The sequence below is a fragment of the Bison bison genome, unplaced genomic scaffold (assembly GCF_000754665.1).
Source record: "Bison bison bison isolate TAMUID 2011002044 unplaced genomic scaffold, Bison_UMD1.0 scf7180017864472, whole genome shotgun sequence".
NCBI classification, from domain to species: Eukaryota; Metazoa; Chordata; class Mammalia; order Artiodactyla; family Bovidae; genus Bison; species Bison bison.
This window is the reverse complement of record NW_011495033.1, coordinates 5,440,810-5,461,492: the sequence shown is the minus strand read 5'-3', so window position 1 is coordinate 5,461,492 and position 20,683 is coordinate 5,440,810. Positions and strand designations below refer to the sequence as shown.

Genomic DNA, 20,683 nt, shown 5'->3' with positions numbered 1-20,683 from the left:
CCCTAGGTGGACACTTGGCTTAGCTGAGCCCCTGAAGTTTTCTGGGAGGGAGTTCCAGGGCTGGGCTTGAAGTTGGATGGAGTTGAAATTCCCGAGCATAAATAAGCAGCTGCAAAGTCAGGTGGACAGTCAAGCGGGGAGGCTCAGGCCCCTGGAGGATCCTGGGCTGGGCCAGGATGTGCTGTCAGCTCTGATGGGAGACCACCTCTGGGAGTCATGCGCCCCACCGCCAGCCTAGTCTGCCTTCTGAGTGCTTCTGGGGAGAAGACCCCCGGAGGCGGTGAGGCAGCTGCTGGAGCCGAGAGCTCCAGAGAGAGGGACACCTGGGGTAAGGAACACGGCCCGGGGCATCCTGAATCCAGGACTGGCTGGACAGTATTCCGCTGGGAGAGGCTGGTGGGGAAAGGTGTGGCAGGCAGCCAAGGGAGCAGCAGAGAGAGGGGGTACCAGCCAAGGCTAGAGTTCTGGGGTGAGGGAGGCCACGAGGGCATATGGGAAGCCGAGTGTCACCACAGATGAGGCCAGGAAGAGAGGGAACAGGGTCTGAAGAAGGGCTTGGAAGCCACGCCCAGGAGGCGGTACTTTATCCCCAGTGTCACAGACCTAGCAGTGACAGTCACAAGTCCCAAAGCCCCCAGCTGAAGAGCACTGCCTAGGTGTCGGGGGTGATTTTGAGCATTTCACACATCTCGCTGCTTCCAGTCCTCCCGAGAGACAGAGCTGGGTCACCCCAATCTTATTCCCACCACCCCAGGGGATCCTGGCCTTCCATCAGGCCTCAGGGGCACGCGCTCAGGACTGCTTGTTGTTTATCCACTTTCCCAGCAGCCCAGCTGCCTGCCATCAGGGCACACAATGGGGCCCTGTATTCTGGAGCCCCCACCCCCAGCCCAAAGGACACGGGGCACAGACGTTGGGGGTGGGGGCAGCTACCAGCCCTCTCTGTTAATTCTCAGCAGGGAGCGGAGAGGAGGGAGGTCAGGCCAAGCCAGCTGGAGACGAGGGAGGGATTCCCAAGGGATCCGTCAGGTCCTGCACCCCTGCTCCGCTGGGGACCACCCCCAGTCTCCGGAAGCCTGCTCTGCTCCCTGGGAAGGCCAGTCCCACGGAGTCAGTCAGACTTGCTGACTGGACCACAGGTGGGTGGGGCAGTGCACCTTGTAGGAAGCGCCCCGAGGAGTCAGGAGCTGCGGGCTCCGGGTCAGCTCTGTAATTTGTGGGGCCAGTGCAGGTGGAAACGTAAGACCCTTCGTTTAAATTTTTATTTGGAATTTCAAGATAGTGACTGCGGAGCATTAAACCCCGCGTGACTGCACAAGTCACATGCCAGTAGGGTGGGCTCCAAGCCTTGTTGTGAGTCTCAGATTTGCTGTGCTTTCTTGGCCCTCAGTCCCGTGCTAACTCTGCCATCAGTGACCTCACAGAGTGGTCTTGGGGAGAACCCTCCCTCTCTGGGTCTCAGTTTCCCCATTTGGAAAATGAATTGAAGCCACTGATACCATTAACATTGAGGCTCTCTTCCGCTCTGATGTCTGTAGGATGCTAATATTTTTCCCAGGAAGTCCATGGTTGGAGGGGTAATGAGTTAGGCAGATAGAGAAGAAAATCAGAAGAAATAGATGGAGTAAAGGGCTAGTAGAAAATGTCTTCATCTAAAACAGCTTCACTAGGGACGCAGTAAATAAATGGCACGGGGACACTGAAGTGTGACCCTGGGGGCTTATCCAACCTGACTCTTTTACTTCCTTTCTTCTATAAAGTCAAGAAATGAGAACAAGGACCTAAACAGATCTCACTGGTCACCTCCATGTTGCCCCTCCTCTACCCGCTCCCCTTTGGGCAGGCCTGATGTGGCTGAGATGGGTGCCCACCTCTCCTGGACCAGGTGTCTTGGGGCACCTCAACTCCAGGGTACGAGTCCTGACTGGACCAAGCCAGACAGGTGGGCTCAGCCCCCTTACCAGTGATTGGTTTAAGCAAAAGCATGTTGTATACTTCTGACCAATGAGACACGAGGAAACCCCCATAGGAAGCTTCTGGGAGAGGTTTTCCTTGATGATGGGGAAAAAAGAAAAAACAACTCACAGGAAGTGCTCCCCCCACTTCTTGCCCTCCTGGAGAGGGGTCACCACCCTGGGCCTAACTGAGGGAGCTGATGGAATGAGGTTAGGTCCGGGACGATGCCTCTGAGCCCCTGAAGGTGCCAGCCCTGGAGCTGCCCTACCTTGGGCCCCCGTGCTAGGATGAAAAATACATTTTCTCAGCATTTAAGCCACTTTGCATTGGTTTCTAGTTCTTACAGCTGGATGTGTGTGTGTGTGTGTGTGTGTGTGTGTGCGCACACGCGCGCGTGTGTGTGTAGGGGGCTGACAGATGAAAGACGCTCTCCTCTAGATGCTGCAGGAGTTAAAGGGAGGGGCGGGAGGGTGGCTGTGTGAGTAAAGGTGCTCATTGCACAACAGAGAAAGGAATGGGGTTGGGGTGCCTCGGGCCAGGTGGCCTGGAGGGCCAGTCACATGGTACCCAGGCCACCGCCTCCAGGGCTAGAGATGCCTTCCATTATGAGACCCCCGCGGGTCCCAGCGTCACCACCCGGCTCCTCATTCACAGCCTGGCTACTCCTGACCAGAATCCCTCAGGCCACCCAAGAGGGCTTTGTTCGGTGTCTGAATAGGAACGAAAGGGACGGAAGCTGGGTGGTCTCTGAGGTGAACTGGCCTATGCATCCATCTGTCCCCTGTCCAGTCCCTCAGGAAACATCTCCTCAGCCCGATTGCCTGGGGGGGAAACAGACCAGCTCCCAGGAAGCTCCCAGGAAAAGGACAGCTGTCGGGCTGTATTTCTCAGTGAAATAGTCTAGGGAACAGCAACCAAGTGTGCAGATGGCTGTTAACACTGCCACATGCCCAGGGTCAGTAGAAGGTCCTCCTCCACTTACCAGCTGTGTGACCAAGTGTGACTGACTCACCCTCTCGGAGCAACAACGTCTGCCTCACGGGGTGTTAGGATTTAAAGGGAAAGACACGGAGCTTAGCCTGGAACCTGGCACAGAGCAAACTCTAGATAAATGAGCGTGTTCCAGGCACTCAGTGCCCGGAGGCTGGTCACAAAGCTGGGATAGCAGTTCTTTCATCTCTTCTTTCTACATTCTTTACTTGGTTGAATTTTTTAAATGGATTGGATCTTTTTTTTTTTTTTTTAACTCGGAGCAGGGGACAAAAAGTTTGTTTTATTCTTTTAAAAAATTACTCACGGTATTGTGGAGTTAGAAAAGAACAGAATTCACCATGCATGCATGCTCAGTTGTGCCCGACTCTTTGCAACCCCATGGACTGTAGCCCACCAGGCTCCTCTGTCCATGGGATTCTCCAGGCAAGAATACTGCAGTGGGTTGCCAGTTCCTTCATCAGGGGATCTTTCCGATCCAGGGATCAAACCCGGGTCTTCTGCATTGGCAAGCGGATTCTTCACCATTGAGCTACTTGTGAATCCACCATAACGCTCATATGTGTGCTTAGCCACTCAGTCATGTCCGACTCTGCGACTCCATGGACTGTAGCCCACCAGGCTCCTCTGTCCATGGGATTCTCCAGGCAAGAATACTGGAGTGGGTTGCCATGCCCTCCTCCAGGGGATCTTCCCGACACAGGGATCGAACCCAGGTCTCCCACCTGTGGATTCTTTACCATCTGAGCCAACAGGGAAGCCCATAATGCTATAATACTACCAAAATCTTCAGCAGTGGGAGCCAAGAGGAAACAGAGGGCTTGGAGGAGGTGGTGGTTATGCTGGACCCTAAAAGACAGTAGAGTTGAACACGACAGCTGGATGGGGAATGGTGATGGGGGAACTGCATGAGCAAAGTCAGGGAGGAGGAAGAAGGCAGCCAGGCTAAGGAGGGGCCTGAAGGACTTGGGGAACCATCAGCTGCCCTGTGCGGCTGGAGGGCAGGCGGACAGTAAGTGGGGGAGGGGAACAGGGCTGGGACCCATCAGACTCTCCCCTTTAGGAGAGGGCCATTGAAGCAGGTCTGTGGTTTGGGAAGGAGCCCAGAGTTCACAGGGCAGCATGGAGGGAGATGGGAGGCCTGCAGACCAGGGCTGCGTGGGGGAAGGAGAGAGAGTTCTAGAGGGAAGAGCTTAAAGGCCAGGGGCCGGGCTTGCTGGATTTGGGTGGGGAGGAGGTTCGCAGACTCCCAGGCCCCGTCTCTGGGCTCTGGGAGGATGATGGGGACAGTCCCTGGGAGGATCCCGAGAAGGAGGAGGAGTTTGGGGTGAGGAGCCTGAGGCGCACTGGGAGGACTTCAGCGGCTGGAGATGACTCTCCAGGGTTTTTCCTGACCACAAATCCAGATCCCGGGACACTCAGTACAGGTCTCCCTGCCAAGCCCAGTGGACACCGAGAAGACAGTCCCCTCCTCTTCTAACTAGTGACACTGACCTGTCTCCAAGGGTGGCGGGGCAGCCCTGACTCTTCTCCATGGTGGCAGATGTAGGGAGCGTGTCTGGGATGAGGGCCACCCGCACAAAGGGGAAGGCTGTGCCTTGAGGGCTTCAGAGACCAGGACTCAGAGAGGCTCGCAGGTCTGGGCAGAGGCCCCCATGGGTGCCCTCCCTCAGTCGGCCTGTGCCTGCCATGGGCAGGTCCAGCACCAGCCGTGTGTGAAGAAGAGATGGAAACACAGACCTGCCCTCTTGTGGGATGGAAAAGATGCAGGAAATCCCCTCCCCGGGCCCGGGACTTCGGGGTGCCTGTGACACACCTGGGGCTCGTTTAAATGCAGGCTGTCATCAGGGAGGCTTGGGGCCAGGCTTAGAGTCCACATCTCTGACCAGCTCCTGGGAGACGCTGATACCACGGACAGCGTGAGGTTCCAGGTGACCCCTCAGGAAGTGAGGTTTTGGGTGACTTCTCAGGATCCTTCCAGGACTGGGAGGGAGGGGTCCAAGAGCGAGGCCAGTCTGTGTGTGCCACTTGGGACTCTGGGGTACCAGCGCCGGGAGGAAGACCAGGGGTGGGCCTGAGGGCAGGTGGGTGGTGAGGCCAAGGCTATCCCGCCCCTGGGGGGGGTTTCCTGGCCAGTGGGGCAGGAGGGAACTCGCCCTTTAAGGGGTAAGGGAGGGCACTTGTCCTGGGACACTGGGGAGGGCTGGGCACAGGCTCAAAGAGCCCTGGGAGGGTGGAGCTTGCATCCACTGGTTCTGACCTTGGCGTTAGGCCCTCGGTTGGTATCTTGGATCCTCAGAATAGTCTGAAAGGCGTGGCTCACTCTATGGCTTTGGTTGGTTTTAGGTCCGTTCCATTTATTTATTTAACGGGAATGGTCGCTCATCAAAGGGGCGTGCTGCCCAGGGGTGCTGAGAGCCTGTGCCACTCCAGTGTCTCCCCCAGGCTGTGGCCCCCCGACCCCCTCCCACACCCATCCCATCCATCCTACCCCCACCCTCCAGTACTGACCCAGCTCCTGGGTCCAGTCACCCCACCTTAGCCCCAGGCTGCACCCCTCAACCCCACACAGACAATTCAAGTCAAAAAGAAATGCCTTCCTGCCAGCCCTCTGTTGCCCAGAAAATAGGGCTAACAGGAAACATCTCATTCATTATCTTCTAGTGAATTGAGGTTTAGTTACTTGAAATAACAAAACAGGGGGCTTCAGCCAGAAATGTCCATGTTGTTGCTGTCAGCACAACAGAAGGTGGCAAATGAGAAAGACCGTGAGTCCCGAGAGCCTTACTGTGGAATTTCTGAATCAGGGTGAGGAGAAACGCAGCCGCGCCGCACGCTCACCACCAGACCCTGGACGAACCCTGACCTCGCTAAGCCTCGGGGTTCTGGCCTGTGAGATGGAGCTGGCAGATGCCATCTCATTCTGTTCCTGTGGGGACCCACGGAGAATACGGATTGGAGAGCTTGGCGAAAAATAAACACCAGGCTGATTCATGGTGATGTATGGCAGAAACCAACACCATATGCTAAAGCGCTTATCCTTCAATTAAAAATACATGAATTTAAAAAAGTAAATACCATGTAGGTATATGCTGCTGACACCCCATCAGCCTGAAGTCCCCCACGTGAATCAAGTCCCCTCCCTGTTGCCTGGTAGGGGTCAGGCAGATACCGATGGTAGCCACAGGGCAAGGGTGATGTCTTGCCTACCGTAGGTCTCTCCCTTGAAGAAAACCCAAAGGATCTCAGCGGAGCTGCACAGCCTGTGGCCCTGGCAGGGGGACCTGAAACCCACATGTGCCTGGAGCCTGAGGGCGCCATTTCCAGGATCCTGTCTATTTCCATGGGATTCGTGGGTGTTTACCCCACACTTCGGATGACCAGGCCCAGGTAGGGGCTGGAGACACCAAGAGGCTCGACCATGGTCTGGTCACTGTGTCCAGCTGTCTCTCAGGCCAATGGGGACAGCAGAGACTAACGTAGCCCAGCCCCTTCTCATCACTGTCCCCGTGAGGTACGCAGGATGGGGGTTAGGGTCCGAGTTTTGCTAAGGAAGCAAATAGAACCCAGAGAGACTGAACCCGTACCCAAGGTCACCAGGAGGGCATTTCTTAAGAGTATGTCAAGGTGTCCTGTGAAAAAAGGATTCTGAGATCAACAATTCGGAGACATTCTGGGCCCAAGTCAGAATTTTTGACTGAACTGCTGCGAGGGGTAAGTAGGTGATATTTCCGAACTTGCTTGACAGGATGCCCTCTCTTTGCAGGACCAAGATTTTCAAACTCAGGGCTCTTCAAAGCCCCTGCTTTAGGTGCCACCACCATCAGAGTCTCTCTCTATGCAGGACGTTAAATGGGCTATTTCCATAGCAAAATGATGGGTGACGGAGGTGGGTGACACACGGTGGTACCTCGAGATTGAAGGTACCCTGGTCCATTCGTCCATCCCCCACTGCCAGGCGGCTCCTGGGCTGCAGTGCTGACTGCACCTCTGCAGAGAGGAGTGTCTAATGGGATCTCCCAGAGACCTTCCAGAACTAAGCATCTTCCGGAAAGGAAGCTGGCTGGGCCTCCTGGAGTCCTGACCCCAAGGGGGTGGAAATGGGCAGAAGAGGCTGCCACGTCTAAGGCGTTGCTACCCTCACATCCTCTCTGCCACAACCGTCACTTCTGCTGGGAATTTTGAAGGAGCTCTCACATTCTGTCTCCCAAGAGAACCACAGAAACCAATACCGCCTCCCACAAACCTTCCTGACCCTGCCGGGCAGGCTGCACGATGGGGTAGACCCACGCAGCTACGGTTTCTCTCTGCCCAATGCCAGGTTGCTCCTCACCTGCCAGGTGCATCTTTCTTGCCTTTGGGGAACTACCCCATCCCATTCCTGGCCCATCACAGATTCCACCCCCTTCCAGGCTTAATTCTTTGCCCTGACTGGGAAAATAGCAAACATCATTAAAACACTGAATAGATGCTGGGAAGACATGTGGTACAATTTACCCTCTGGTCTTGAATTGCATTCTAATGGAAGAATGGAAAGGTCCCTGGCGGTCCAGTGGTTAGGACTTGGTGGTTTCACTGCCGTGGTCCAGGTTTTAATCCTTGGTCAGGAACTACGATCTCACAAGCTGTGTGGCCACAGCCAAAGAGGGGAAAAATGGGGCAGGGAGGAAGTGGTCTTTGGTCTTCAGTAACATGCTAAAGATGATAAACCTAAACCCAGGAACCAATGTTATACTCAACAGTCATGAGTAACAGTCACTCCATTTGAAAAGAACAATGAGAAAAGGATGCTGGGCTTCTGCCTCTGACATCCCCACCAACTCTTACACCGAGTGGCTCCACCAACTAGTTCAAGACCAGGGCAGAGAACGAGGGACGGCCTCCTCAGCCCACCAGCCATGTCTGTCCCAGCCCCAGCTCTGTGGTCATCTGTGCCCAGCAAGTTTCAATCTGTCCATCCCCCTGGTGCGCTGCTTCTGTTTCTCTGTCTTTGGAGGGTGGTGTCCTCCGCTGATCCTCAGCCTAGACACCCGATCGCCTCTTGCCAGGCCCTTCCCTCTGCATTAGACATGCTCCTGGAGCAAAACCAGCCTCAGCAGCACGGCCTTTGGGCCACTGTCGTGAGACCACCTGGGGTAGCTGCAGCTCAGGCACCCACCCCAGTCTGTTCTTAACTTGCAACTCAGCTACTCCTGAGCCCTCCTCAGGGCCATGTCTCCAGTGCCCAGGCAGGTTCCGACTAGTTTTATTTTTTTCACATTATACAATTATCCTTTTTTAAAAAATTTATTGATATATAGTTAATATAGTTGATTTACAGCCAGCTAGTTTTAGGGACTCCCCTGGTGGTCCAGTGATTAAGAATGCACACTTCCACTGCAAGGGGCTTGGGTTCGATTCCTGGTTTGAGAACTAAGATCCTACATGCCGCAAAGTAAGACCAGTAACAACAACAACAATAATAATAAAACCAAACAGTTTTAGAAATGGGTGTGAGTCCCATCTCAGAAGGAAAAGTCATTACACTCATAAAAATAAGAAAAGAAGACATAATGAAATCATTACTTTTGGAAGAGGACATGACTGTTTACCTAGAAAATCCCAAGAAATCAACCGGAAAAAGTACTATAATAAATGAGTTCAGACCAGTGGGGAGATATGTGATAAATTGAAAAAAATCAATAGTATTCTTATATACTAGTGACATGCAGCTATTGGAAAAAATTATTTCATTCTCAGTAGTAACCAAGCACATTAAATATTAAACACTAATTTAGCCTAATTCTAAGACATTTATTTTTAATGTTAATATTTTGCTCCTACTGGGAGAACTAAGCATATAATAAAGATGGTGATAGTCTCTAAATTAATAAGCTTAATGCAATACCAATTAAAGAACTTGAAAATGTGTTTATATACTTAAAAATCCATAAATGGTGAAGAATCAGAGAACTCTTTTTTTTTTAAAGGTAATGATGGTTGACTTTTCTCAATTTTAAAATATACCAAGAAATAATGATCAAAATTTTACAATGCTGCATTAAAAACAAGACAAAAAATCTTTGCACATCAAAAAGAATAACAATGGTAACAGATTATAATACATGGGAGAGAAAAGCATCCATCAGTCCATAGCGACACTCAGGAAAGGGAGTGAAGGAAAGACCTTCTTTATAGAACAACCTCTATATCTAGAAGGAACGACAGAAAAACCACCATTTTGCGGCCACCAGTGTAATTCACATGGGCCAGGAGCATTAAGGAACACTAAAATCAGACTTCCTTGGTGACACAGTGGATAAGAATCCACCTGCCAATGCAAGGGACACCAGTTCAATCCGTGGTCCAGGAAGACTCCACCTGCCACAGAGTAACCAAGCCCGTGTGCCACAGCTGTGTGCCCTAGAGCCTGCGCCCTGCAACAAGAGAAGCCACCAAATTGAGAAGCCCCGGAACACCAACTCGAGAGTAGCCCCCCACTCTCCGCAACTAGAGAAAGCCCAGACAGCAACAGAGACCCGGAGCAACCAAAAATAAAAAATAAATAAGCTCTAAAAAAAGAATGTTAACACCACTGTGTGAAAAGCTATGAGAGAACCAAATATTTACACTGTCTAAGGTATCATCCCACAAATCACTTATTAATTATAAAGGAGAAAAAGCACCATTATACTGAAGAGATCAAGCAGATGCAGCCTTACCCAACTGGTCAAACTCAGTATCACCAGTTAATGGGACAAACCGACATCACGTGACCCCTTATGTGATGCTCCGAGGAGCACACACCATCAACTCTTCTTGCCAAAAGTGCGAGGAAACCATCAGATACATCCAGGCTATGGCAGAGCCTATAGGACAACTGGCCTTGGAGTTGGCAGAAAACACCAATGCTGATTATAGGAGCAAAGAAAATCAGAGATAGTACTGATTGCAGGGAGATGAAACAGGCATAGGGCAAACCAGATGCTGTATGTGATCCTTGACTGGATCCTAAATCAAAACAAAAGGGAGCTAGGCAGGACATTTTGAGGACAACTGTGGAAATCTGATATAACATTAAGTCCTAGGTGTGACGGTGGCTCTTATTTAGACAGGAGACTGTCCTTGTCCCTACATTCCGAAGTGTTTATGGGGAAAATGCCAAGATGTCTTTACTTACTTAAAATGCTTCTGCAAAGCAACACGAAAGGAGACAGATGACAGATTATCAGTGACAAAATAAAGAAAGGAAAAGCAAATGTGACAGAAAGTAACAGTGAATCTAGATGAAGAGTATCTGAGTGTTTATCAGACCCTGCCTTCAACTGTCTGAACATTTTCAAAACAGAGCATGAGGAAAAGAAATAGAAAAAAGAAACAATGAAATTCAGTTCCAGTTTAGAAATAAATTCAAACTATTAATAGAACCAAATGTTGGATGAGCCTCATGATAAATTCCAAATGAGTAAAAGTCAAATATCTTCATAAATTGGGGGTTATAAACAAGATAGCTTATTTTTTTCTTGCTAGAGAGGGGAAATAAGTGCCTAACTACTAGAAAGTGAAAAATATAATTAGCAATAACGCAGATATAACTGAAAACAGAACTATTCAAATGCAGGAAATAGAATGAAATGAAAATGAAAAAGCAACAGAATAAGAAAAAAAGATAAATGATATTAAAAATACAAAGAACTGATTTAAAAATATAAAGATCAAAACAAAAATTCCTCTTGATAAGTGCTCAGAAGAGACGGACATAACCATTTGTGCAGAAGGAAATACCAAGAATAAACAGTAACATGGGAAAAAAATGCAAGGTCGCATTAGCAATTAAAAATGAAAATTTAAACGAGTTTGAAATCCTATTATACACTCATTAAACTGCAAAACAAATCTGAACTAATACTCACTGTTGATGGGGACCCTCACGCCTCAGAGAGGGTCTGATATTCAGCCAATCAGGAGGTAGGGAAGGGAAAGGGGAGGGGACAGACACAGAGAGAAACAAAGACCCTCCGTGGCCCCAAGAAGTATGGCCAGAAGTCCAAATGGCTGTGGCCAGTTGAGTGGGCAAACAGGCTTTCAATTCCATCCACTCAGTGTCTAGAACATGGGAGCAGGTGTCCCCTAGTCATGCCCACTTGGAGTCGGGGTTTCAGAAGTCTGTACCACAGGCCAGTCAGCTGGCTGGCAGCCCAGTGCTAGGCTGGGAAGAGCTCACCCAGGCTGGGAGCCAGGGGATGGTCAGTGGTACTGAGGGAGGTCCATCCCAGCATGCCCTGCAGGCTGGGGGGTGCCCAGGACCCCTCCCTCTTCACCCCCACCTCCACTCTCTGGGAGCACAGCTCCGTTTGGCCTCCACCCTGCTCACACCAGCTCAGGGGCTGCCCGGCAGAAGCTGCTGGACCGTCAGCGGTTGAGGGGTTGACCAGCCAGCCAGGTTGCCCTCCAGGTGGAACACAGGGAAGATATTAGTAGTGACCAGGGATGCTCAATCCTGGCCCAGGTTTAAGCAGAGAGGTGACACGGCTCTGTCTGGGACTCAGACACAGCAAATAGCATTAGGTGGATACTGTATGAGCCGAAACAGCTCACACACGTGGGTCACAGACGCACGTGGTTAACCGCTAAGGACACGAAGTGGATTCTGAGATCCAGAAACACAGTTTAGCGCTAACTTCCTTGTCCCCTAGAGTTGTTGATAAATCGACAACAATATTTGGAACTTTTTTGTTTTTAAAACAAAGAGCAGCTACCCTCGTGGGAATTCCTGAGAGTAAAGGCAGGGCCATGAGCCCCAGGACCTGCTCACGTGTGTGAGCATCCTCCAACTGGTAGTCCCCGCACTTGAACTCAGACCCCATCACCCGGTCACCTAGCGGGTCACACAGGGCTCTGACTCAGGAAAGGATGTGCTGTCCTGTTTGTTCCAGCTCTGTGCTGTGAGGTCCTGCAAACGGCCCAGCAGCTGCCCTCTGACCCTCCCCTTTGCTCCATCAGCCCAATCGCCCCTTTCCTTGTCCCTGGAAGGGGAGAGGTCTCCCAACTTGGTCTCTTTTCCCCAGCCCTACCTGATTTCTGGGCTTCCCTGGTGGCTCAGCTGGTAAAGAATCCGCCTGCAACGCGGGAGACCTGGGCTCGATCCCTGGCTTGGGAAGATCTCCTGGAGAATGGAAAGGCTATCCACTCCAGTATTCTGGCCTGGAGAATTCCATGGACTGTATAGTCCGTGGTGTCGCAAAGAGTCAGACACAACTGAGTGACTTTCACCCGACTTCCAGATGGGTTTGTCTGAAACACAACAGAGCTGCCTCACCCTCTGCTTCCACCTTCGGGATAAAATCCATCCCGTCCTCACCCGCCTACAGCCCCTCCCCTCTCTCTCCCGCCCTCTCTCTTGCCAAGTTACCCTTCAGCCATCCTTCCCTTCCACTCTGGGGGACCCTCATCAAGACTCAAGTCCAGGGGCTTCCCTGGTGGCTCAGTAGTAAAGAATCCTCCTGCCAATGCAGGGGACACAGGTTCAACCCCAGATCTGGGACTATTCCACATGCCAAGGGACAGCTGAGCCCCTGCGTCACAGCTACGGAGGCAACGCTCCAGGGCCTCTGAGCTGCAACTGCTAAAGCCTGCACACTACAGCCTGTGTCCCCAACAAGAGAAGCCGCCGCAATGGGAAGCCCGCGCACCGCAACGAAGAGCAGCTCCCGTTTTGTCACAGCTAGAGAAGACCCAGAATAGCCATAAATAAAGAAATCTTTGAAAGGAAACAAAAGACTCAGGCCCAGCATCACCTCTGGGAAGCCTTTCCCATCTCCAGGCACAGCGCGTCTACTCTCTTCACGCCCCAGCTACACCTGAAGAGGCCACCAGCCCTGCCCTTCTCACAGCTGGGAACCCAGATTTCTCTCTTAGAGCCTCCCTCCCCCGCAGAAGCTCCCTCCCTCAGGGAAGGAGTCCTAACCTCGCCAGCTGTGTGTCCTGCTGCATTATAACCGAGCAGGACCCTATGGGGCCTTCCTAGGACATCCCCCATGTCCTCACCTGCCTCTTGTCTGTAGAAAACTTTTAGCCTCTGAGGTTTTCCCTGAGTTCCAAAGATCCCAGCTACCAGAGAAGAGAGAAAAGGCAGAAACAAAGGAAAACAAGCAAGACAATAGTAGTTTAGCCATTAAGCGAAATCAAGGACCTTTAGTTCCTCCTCAAAGGCTACAGATAACATTCTGAGCCATATCCTTGACCTGTTCCTCAGATACTGAAACCCCCACCAAGTGGAAGAAGTTAAGTGCCTGCTGACCACAAGCATGTAGACCCCAGACCAGATGGAACCAGAAAGTTGATGATGACTACTGATTACCTCACCACCAACCAATCAGAAGAACGTCCACAAGCTGATCACGCACCGTGCGTGCAACGCCCTCCCTCACTACGTCTTTAAAAACCTTCCCCTGAAAGCCACTGGGGAGTTGAAGCCTTTTGAGCTGCCTTGATTCCTTGCATGGTGCCTGCAACAAATGTTGCACTTTCTTTCACCGCAGCCTGGGTGTCAGGAGATTTACTGCAAGGGGGCAAGTGGACCCAAGTTCGCTTTGACAACATCAAACTTGACACAGAGCAGGTGCTCAAAAAGATCTGTAAAATAATGGAAACAGCCCATCCAGAAAACCTAGAGTGGGCGGCAGTAACAGTCACATTAACAGGAGAACCAAGTGACGTGGGTTCGATCCCTGGGTCGGGAAGATCTCCTGGAGGAGGAAATGGCAGGCTACTCCAGCAGTCTTGTTTGGGGAAATCCCAAGGACAGAGGAGCCTGGTGGGCTACAGTCCATGGGGTTGGAAAGAGTCAGACACAACTTGGCAAGTGAACAATAACATTATCCCACTTTACAGATAAGCAGACTGAGGCACAGAGAGGTTAAGTAACCTCTCGGAGTCATGTAGCTAGAAAGTGGCAGAGCTGGGTCTCAAACCAGGTGCGCCTGATGGCAGGGCCGGGCTCCTAAACACTTCTCTGTGGCACAGGGAGAAAGTTAAAAGCCAGCCTGTTCTGAGCTGAGACGCCAGGGAGAGGTGGCGTGGTTGGAGAGTAAGAGGGGGTCACAGGCCTTCCATGGCTGGGAAGAGCCCCAGCGCGGGCCTGGAGAACATGGACTGGGTGTCCAGATTGATGTCCAGGCCCTGCCCTTGCCACATACCCGCCAGGGACTGCGGAGGATCTCAGAAGGATGCCAGGCAGGAAACCGGAGCAGCCAGAGAAACACTGGCCTCCCGGGGCTCTTTAATCACCGTTTGCACAGGAAGTGGTGGTGATGCATAATGCAGGGTGAGGCTGCAGGCAGTCGCTCTCTGCTCTGGAACCTCAGCTTCCTGCTGGCACCTGCCACCTTCCATAGCATCTTCTGGGTGGCACACTGCCTGCAGCCCCACCTACATGCAGCGCTCGCCCGCCCTATAGATTACAAATCTACTTATAGCGCCTGCCTGGCACTGCTCTGCATCTGGAACCCAGACCATCCCAGATTTAGAAAGCCCGAGGAGGTCTCGGATTGGAAGATTCTATGTCAAGTTCGTGAAACTCAGATCTGATCATTTTCCCATCCCCTGGCACTTGAACCTGGGACTCCCAATGGCAGGCAGCTAGGGAGGCAGTTTTAGAATCAGACAGACCTGGGTTCATATCCCAGCTCCTCCAACTACTGTGGGACCCGGGACAACTTATTGCACCTCTCAGATCCTCAGGGTTATGGCGGGGATGAAACGGAATAAGAAATATGAAGGCCATCAGCACTCCTCCTTCCCTCACCCCACTCTGTCCACAGAGCCACCAGTGGCTGCAGGAGCAACTCTGGCCCTCGTGCAAAGGAGGCCAAGCCCAGAAAAGTACCAGGTGTTAGAAAGGGGCCAGGGGTGCCCTCCAGGGGCTGAGAGCAGCAGGGGCGCCAACGCAGCTCATGGAGCCGGTGGGCGGGAGAGACATGCCAACCGGGGCTTGCTTGGCCTTATATATTATCTCCTTTCCTCAGAACAGGCCCACAAAGAGGACTGCTGACTCCCACCTTACAGATAAGGAAACTGAGGTCCGTCCATCATCATAAGCGCCTTTTAAATAACCTGGGCTTTCACTTCTTTCAGAAAGACCTTGCCAGACCCAACAGCCTATGTGGAAAGTGAGAAATCAAATTGTAAAAACAGCTAAGTCCAGCGAGCGGAGGCAGGTGCTGGGTTGCTTGCCGCCATCCAAACTCAGCTCTGAGCCGGGTGCACAGTCCCAGCCCCTGAGCCCTCCCTAAGGTCCCTAAGGTCACCAGCAGGCCCTTGCTCTCACCCCACTGCCCTTCCTGTGCCTCCTGCCCTTCCCTGTGTGGAGCCACTTGTCACTCCCTGCAAATGCCAGTCCTTATCCCTGGATCTAGGCTTAGGCTTTGTGCACGAAGATATTCAGTAAATGTTGGGTGGTGGATGGAGAGATGGGGAGGCTGGTGGATGGGGGGTACAGACGGATGGACAAATGGATGGATGGGTAAGGAATGGATAAGGAGATGGATGGATTGATGGGTAGGTGGGCAGGTAGATAGGTAGCCAGGTGAATGCATTGCAGGGCTGAAGCGCGTTCTTTGGATCTGTCCCTGGCTGGCTCCACAACCACACTGGGACGCCAGGTGCATGGCGGGTTTCACAGGCCAGCTTGGAACTCCTGACTCCTTGCCCAACCTGCCTCCTGCCTCAGTCTTTCCCATCCAGGAAATGGCTGCCTCCGAATTCTCCAAATTCTCTCCTCTCACACCCACTTCCAATGGGCTCTATTATTCAGTTGCAGGCGCATCCCTTCTGCTTCGCCCTAGCTCCATGCCTCCAGCAAGTCTCACGTGGATGGAGAGACAGCCTCCCCACAGGTTGCCCTGCCCAGCCCTGCCCCCTCCCTTCACTCCTCTTGCTGTGCCTCAAACCTCCAGGGACCCCTCCTGCCTCTGCCTGGATCAGCTTTCTCCAGATCTCTGCAAGGCACAACCCCCACTTCATTCCAGGCTCCATCTAAATGTCCGTCTATGAGAGAAGAGGCTGTCCACAGTCATTCTAAGGGCAAAAATCTTCTTGTCTCAGTACTTTCTGATTCTTCCTAGTACCTGACTCCACCGGACAGTAATTGCCATTCCTTTGCTAGTTTCCTTTCCAGCCCCTCCCCCATGTGAGTTCCAGGTCACTCCTGAGTCCTGGTGCCTGGAGGAGTTTTGACATATAATAGGTATGCAAGATATTAATGGAAAAAAAAATTTTTTTTTTAAATCCTGGACACATGTATTGACAACCACCAAATGTGAAAGGTATTTGCATTAAGACTATCCTATAAAAATTTCAGAGCATTCACCCAATCATGTTGAGGACAGCGGTTCACCCAAGCATGACATTCACTGTTTCTAGGCCAATGGGCATTTGCCTTCCATCCCACTCCAGATTGCATTCATCCACCTCTAACCGTCAACCCCAGCCAGCTGTCAGGCTCCCCTGTGCTCAACCTGGTGGGATGCTCCGGGCCCTGGGGTGGGGGTGACCACGGGGGCCGCTGCAGCAGGAGGCAAAGGAGCACCTGCCCTCATCACTCCCCAGCCCCCAACACACGCATGCTCGTGCCAGAGCTGGGGCAGGACCCCCTCCCAACCCCACACCAGTGGACCCACGAACACGGATGCTCCTGTCTGTACCAAGTTATATGGGGGAGCACCTGGATCTGACCCGAGACACCTCCATTTACAGCTGCAGCTCAGAGCCAGAAGCTCAGAGCTGAACAAGAAGCGTGTGCCCAGAGCACCAGGGACTGGTCAGAGATCTGGACCTCAATCCCCAAGAACCCCTCAGCCCAGAACAGCCTCTCAAAGATGCTAGCAAGTATTTACAAAAAAGCAAGAGTAGCAGCAGTTCTGACAGGGGGCCTACTCCATGCAGATACTGAATGCTTTACACATATTAACGTGTTCAAGCCCCACAATAATGCTATGGAATGGAGCCTGTTATCATCCCCATTTTATGGATGAGCAAACAAAGGCCTAGCGAGGTTAGAAACAAAAGCAAGATATGAGAAGTCAACAGGAGTTCAGGGCACTGGGCCATCATTTCTCATCCTCATCATAGAGGTCCCCCTCCTACTTAGTACAGACTTCCAGGGCTGGGACAGTGTTGGGTCTCCTCCCCTCTGCCCCCATTCTTACATTCTGAGAAACGTCAAGTTATGTATCTCACATATGACTCACGTTTTCATAGAAATGTCTTCTCTTTTCTACTATGATTCCCAAGTCAATACATTAGGGGAATATCAGAGGCCAACCTGATATTATTTATAACATTATTATTAACAATTGTCTTCACTCAAACATCCTTGCTGCTGCTAAGTCACTTCAGTCGTGTCTGACTCTGTGCGACCCCATAGACGGCAGCCCACCAGACTCCCCCATCCCTGGGATTCTCCAGGCAAGAATACTGGAGTGGGTTGCCATTTAGTTTTTGCCTAAAGTCCTCTTCTTGTTCCAGGGCCCCATCCAGGACACCACATTATATTCAGCTGTCATGTCTCCTTAGACTCTGTGTGGCTAGGACAGTTTCTCAGACTTCCCTTGGTTTTGATGAATTTGAAAAATGTGTGCAGGACTAAGCAGGTGCTGTGTAGAAGAATGTCTGTCCATCGAGGCTTGTGTGATGTTTTCTCATGACCAGGGTGACAGGTTTGGGAGGGAGACTGCAGCGGTAAATGTCCTCTCCCATCACATCGTATGAAGGATACATACTATTAATATCTACATGACTTATCATGCCTGATGCTGACCTTGGTGACCCAGCTGAGGCAGTGTGTGTCGGGATTCTCCACTGAAGAGCTGGCCGTTCCCCCTCTTTCCATACTGTGCTCTTTAGGGGGTGTCACTCTGCATATGTGACACTTAAAGGGTGGGGGATTATGCTCCACCTCGTTGATGGACAATTATCTACATAAATTATTTTAATTTCCGCACAGGAGACTTCCCTAGTATTTATTTATTCATTTATTAAATCACTTACTGATATCAATATGGCCTCATAGATATCTGTTTTACACTTTGCAACTTAGCATACTTTTGCAAAGCATTTGATTCTGGTGTGCCTGGTATTTCTGGGTGTAGTTGATAAAATATGGATAATCAGCTCTGATAAATTTACTGAACTCCATCTCTAATGAATGATAGTAATCTACTCTAGGGCACTGGGGGTTTGGGAAATTAAGGTTTCTATGTGATTTTTAAACAAACGGGATAGAAACTGTCAGAAAACGTAGTATTTTGAAGGGGAAATGACATTCCTATTTTTTAGTGCAAAACAGGTGTGCATTTGTGAATTTGGTGTGCAGTGAGCAGGGCTGAAAAATGTAATTCTGTGGATCCCAGTTCTTAACACTATGTGAGCAGAACCACCCCTACAAGGCTCTGTCCGTGGTCCTGCCTGGGTTTACAACCAGCCTGGGAGACGGAGACATGAAGCACCCACTTCTCCAACTAGCAGGGAGCACAGCATCTGAGTGACAAATGCAGGATTGTATCGGGGAGGCAAAAGGTTTGTTCGGGTTCTTCTGTAACATTGCGTGGAAAAAGCCGAATGAACTTTTTGGCCTACTCAATAAATTCTCTCTATTGTCTGTTACAACAGGATGAAATGAACAAGATGAAATTCAACAGGAATAAAGTCCACGTTACAGGTTTAGATCCAAGAAATTACTGACACAGACAACAGGCCTGATCTCTTCAACAAGTCAGGATTATTCAAACTGAAAAAAAAAAAAAGAATTGAATTAAAGTAAGAGAGGGCCTAGAAGTCAGAACAACTGGATGCAGTGCACGGTTCTGGTGAGGAAAGCGGTTTGAACACAACAGCACAGATCGGCCTTTTGGGGCCAAATAGGGAAATCTGAATAAGTTATGCATAATAAAGATGAGAATTTATTGGAGCAGAAAAGTGCTGATCATTTACTGGGAAAAAATCAGGTTACAAGACAGTATGCACAGCATGACCTCATTTTATGGAGAAAATTTACATATAAGCATAGAAACAGCTCTGGAAGGATGTGAGCGAGGTGTCACAGCGCGGCTACCTGGGAGGATGGGAACATGGCACTTTGGTTTTTGCTTGCCCATATTTCTATTCCCACAGTGCATATAAACTGATTTTGTAATGATAGAAAATTATGCTTTAAAAAGAAAAATCAGGGCTCCACGTTCCCAATGCCGGCAGCACAGGTTCAATCCCTGCTCAGGGAACCAGATCCCACAGGCTGGAAATAAAGAACTCGTGTGCCACAAGGATAATCAAAGATCCTACATGCCACAACTAAGACCCAGCACAACCAAGACCCTAAATAAACAAACACACTGAAAAGAAAATCACTGATCCTCCTCCAGGATGAAGGGGCATCCTGGCTTGGCACGGGTTGCTAAGAAAGATCCCAAGGGATTTCAGTGGCCAGAAACTTAACCTGAGGGCACCACTCAAAAGACAGCATCGCCCCAAGCCACCTGCTGTGTGTGATGCGTTGGGGTTGGGACAGTCCCGGGGGTCTCCTGGTCCAGCCCCTCCATGTTACTACAAGGAAAAGTGTCACACAGTTGATGGTGGCTTCAGGGCTGGAAGCCAGATGTTTGGCCCCTGCCAGGGCCTATGGAAATGGCCTGGGACTTCAAGAATAGGGGGTATTTGGCCTGGAGAAGGGAAGATGGGAGGGAGAGAGGGGGAAGGGGACAGGAGTGCTGTTTTCACATTTAAAGACTGCCACGTAGAAGTGAGACCCATGTGAGTCCCTGTGCAGAACCACGATGACTAAGTGACAAGCAGGTTTGGCTCCGGAGTGTTAAGAGGCAGAAGCGCAAACAAGAGGAGCTGTTCAGTTCCGGGAGAAGGTGGGGCTGGTGAGGGGCTCACCAAGAGCTCACGTGGCCGCCTGCCAGAGCCTGCTGGGAAGCTCTTCCCACCACCGAGACCGCGGCTCTGGGACTCCAGTTGCAGCCAGGGCCAGCAGCTTCTCCCCACGCTTGGGGTCTGCAGCCTGCCTCAGAGGATGGGAGGGGTCAGACCAGCCTTTGGGAAGAAGGATCAAAGGGCTGCAGGAAAGCGCCCTGAGCAGATCCTGGCAGAGGGAGAGCCTGGGCTCCAAAGGGCGGGCAGCAATGGGCCTCTCCTACATGGGGTACCTGAGTTCTCAGACTTGACACCTGCCTCATCCTCTTCCACCTATCGCTCCCAGGGACTCCCAGGCCCTGGCCCAGCCCAGTGACCACAAACAGATGATTATCTATCATCTTCCCCCTTCCCAGGTGACAGGGAGGCATGGATCCAGCTTAACCAGGCCCTGCTTCTCCCATGTTCTGGAATGCTAGGCCCCAGCTGTTCCCGGAACAGAAGGCCAGGGAGTGCCGATACAGAGCCAGAGGCCTCAGGTGGCCTTGGAAAGTCACTACTCAAGGCTTCGTGCCCTGACCATTTCAGAGTGGGCAGTAGCAGGAGTGTGGGATGCTCTCCTGCCAGGTAGGAGCCTTACACATCCCCCGCCACACACACATAGCCACCTCTCCTCCATGGCATGAGAGGACACTGGTCTCTGCCCACCCCACTGGCAGCACCCACCCTCGGATCACAGCCCTGCTAACACTGTTTCTGCTTTCCCCAAATCCGCGCGGGCTCCCCGTTGCAGACACTGCTCAGCTGCTGTTCCCCAGCTTGGCTGTGGCAGGGGTGTCGCCGCCGC

The 20,683-nt window shown here is 51.4% G+C and overlaps 1 protein-coding gene across 1 annotated transcript in view; it reads right to left on the bottom strand.

Annotated features, from left to right (window-relative positions):
- RAB11FIP4 (RAB11 family interacting protein 4 (class II)) overlaps window positions 1-20,237 on the bottom strand; it is a 102,485-nt gene extending 82,248 nt beyond the window's left edge. Inside the window, exons 1-2 of the mRNA XM_010861695.1 lie at window positions 20,130-20,237; window positions 14,124-14,204 (exon numbers count right to left, since the gene is read on the bottom strand). Coding sequence (XP_010859997.1) covers window positions 14,124-14,204; window positions 20,130-20,237 — 189 coding nt within the window. The remainder of the gene's footprint in view (window positions 1-14,123; window positions 14,205-20,129) is intronic.
- Window positions 20,238-20,683: the final 446 nt, after the last annotated feature.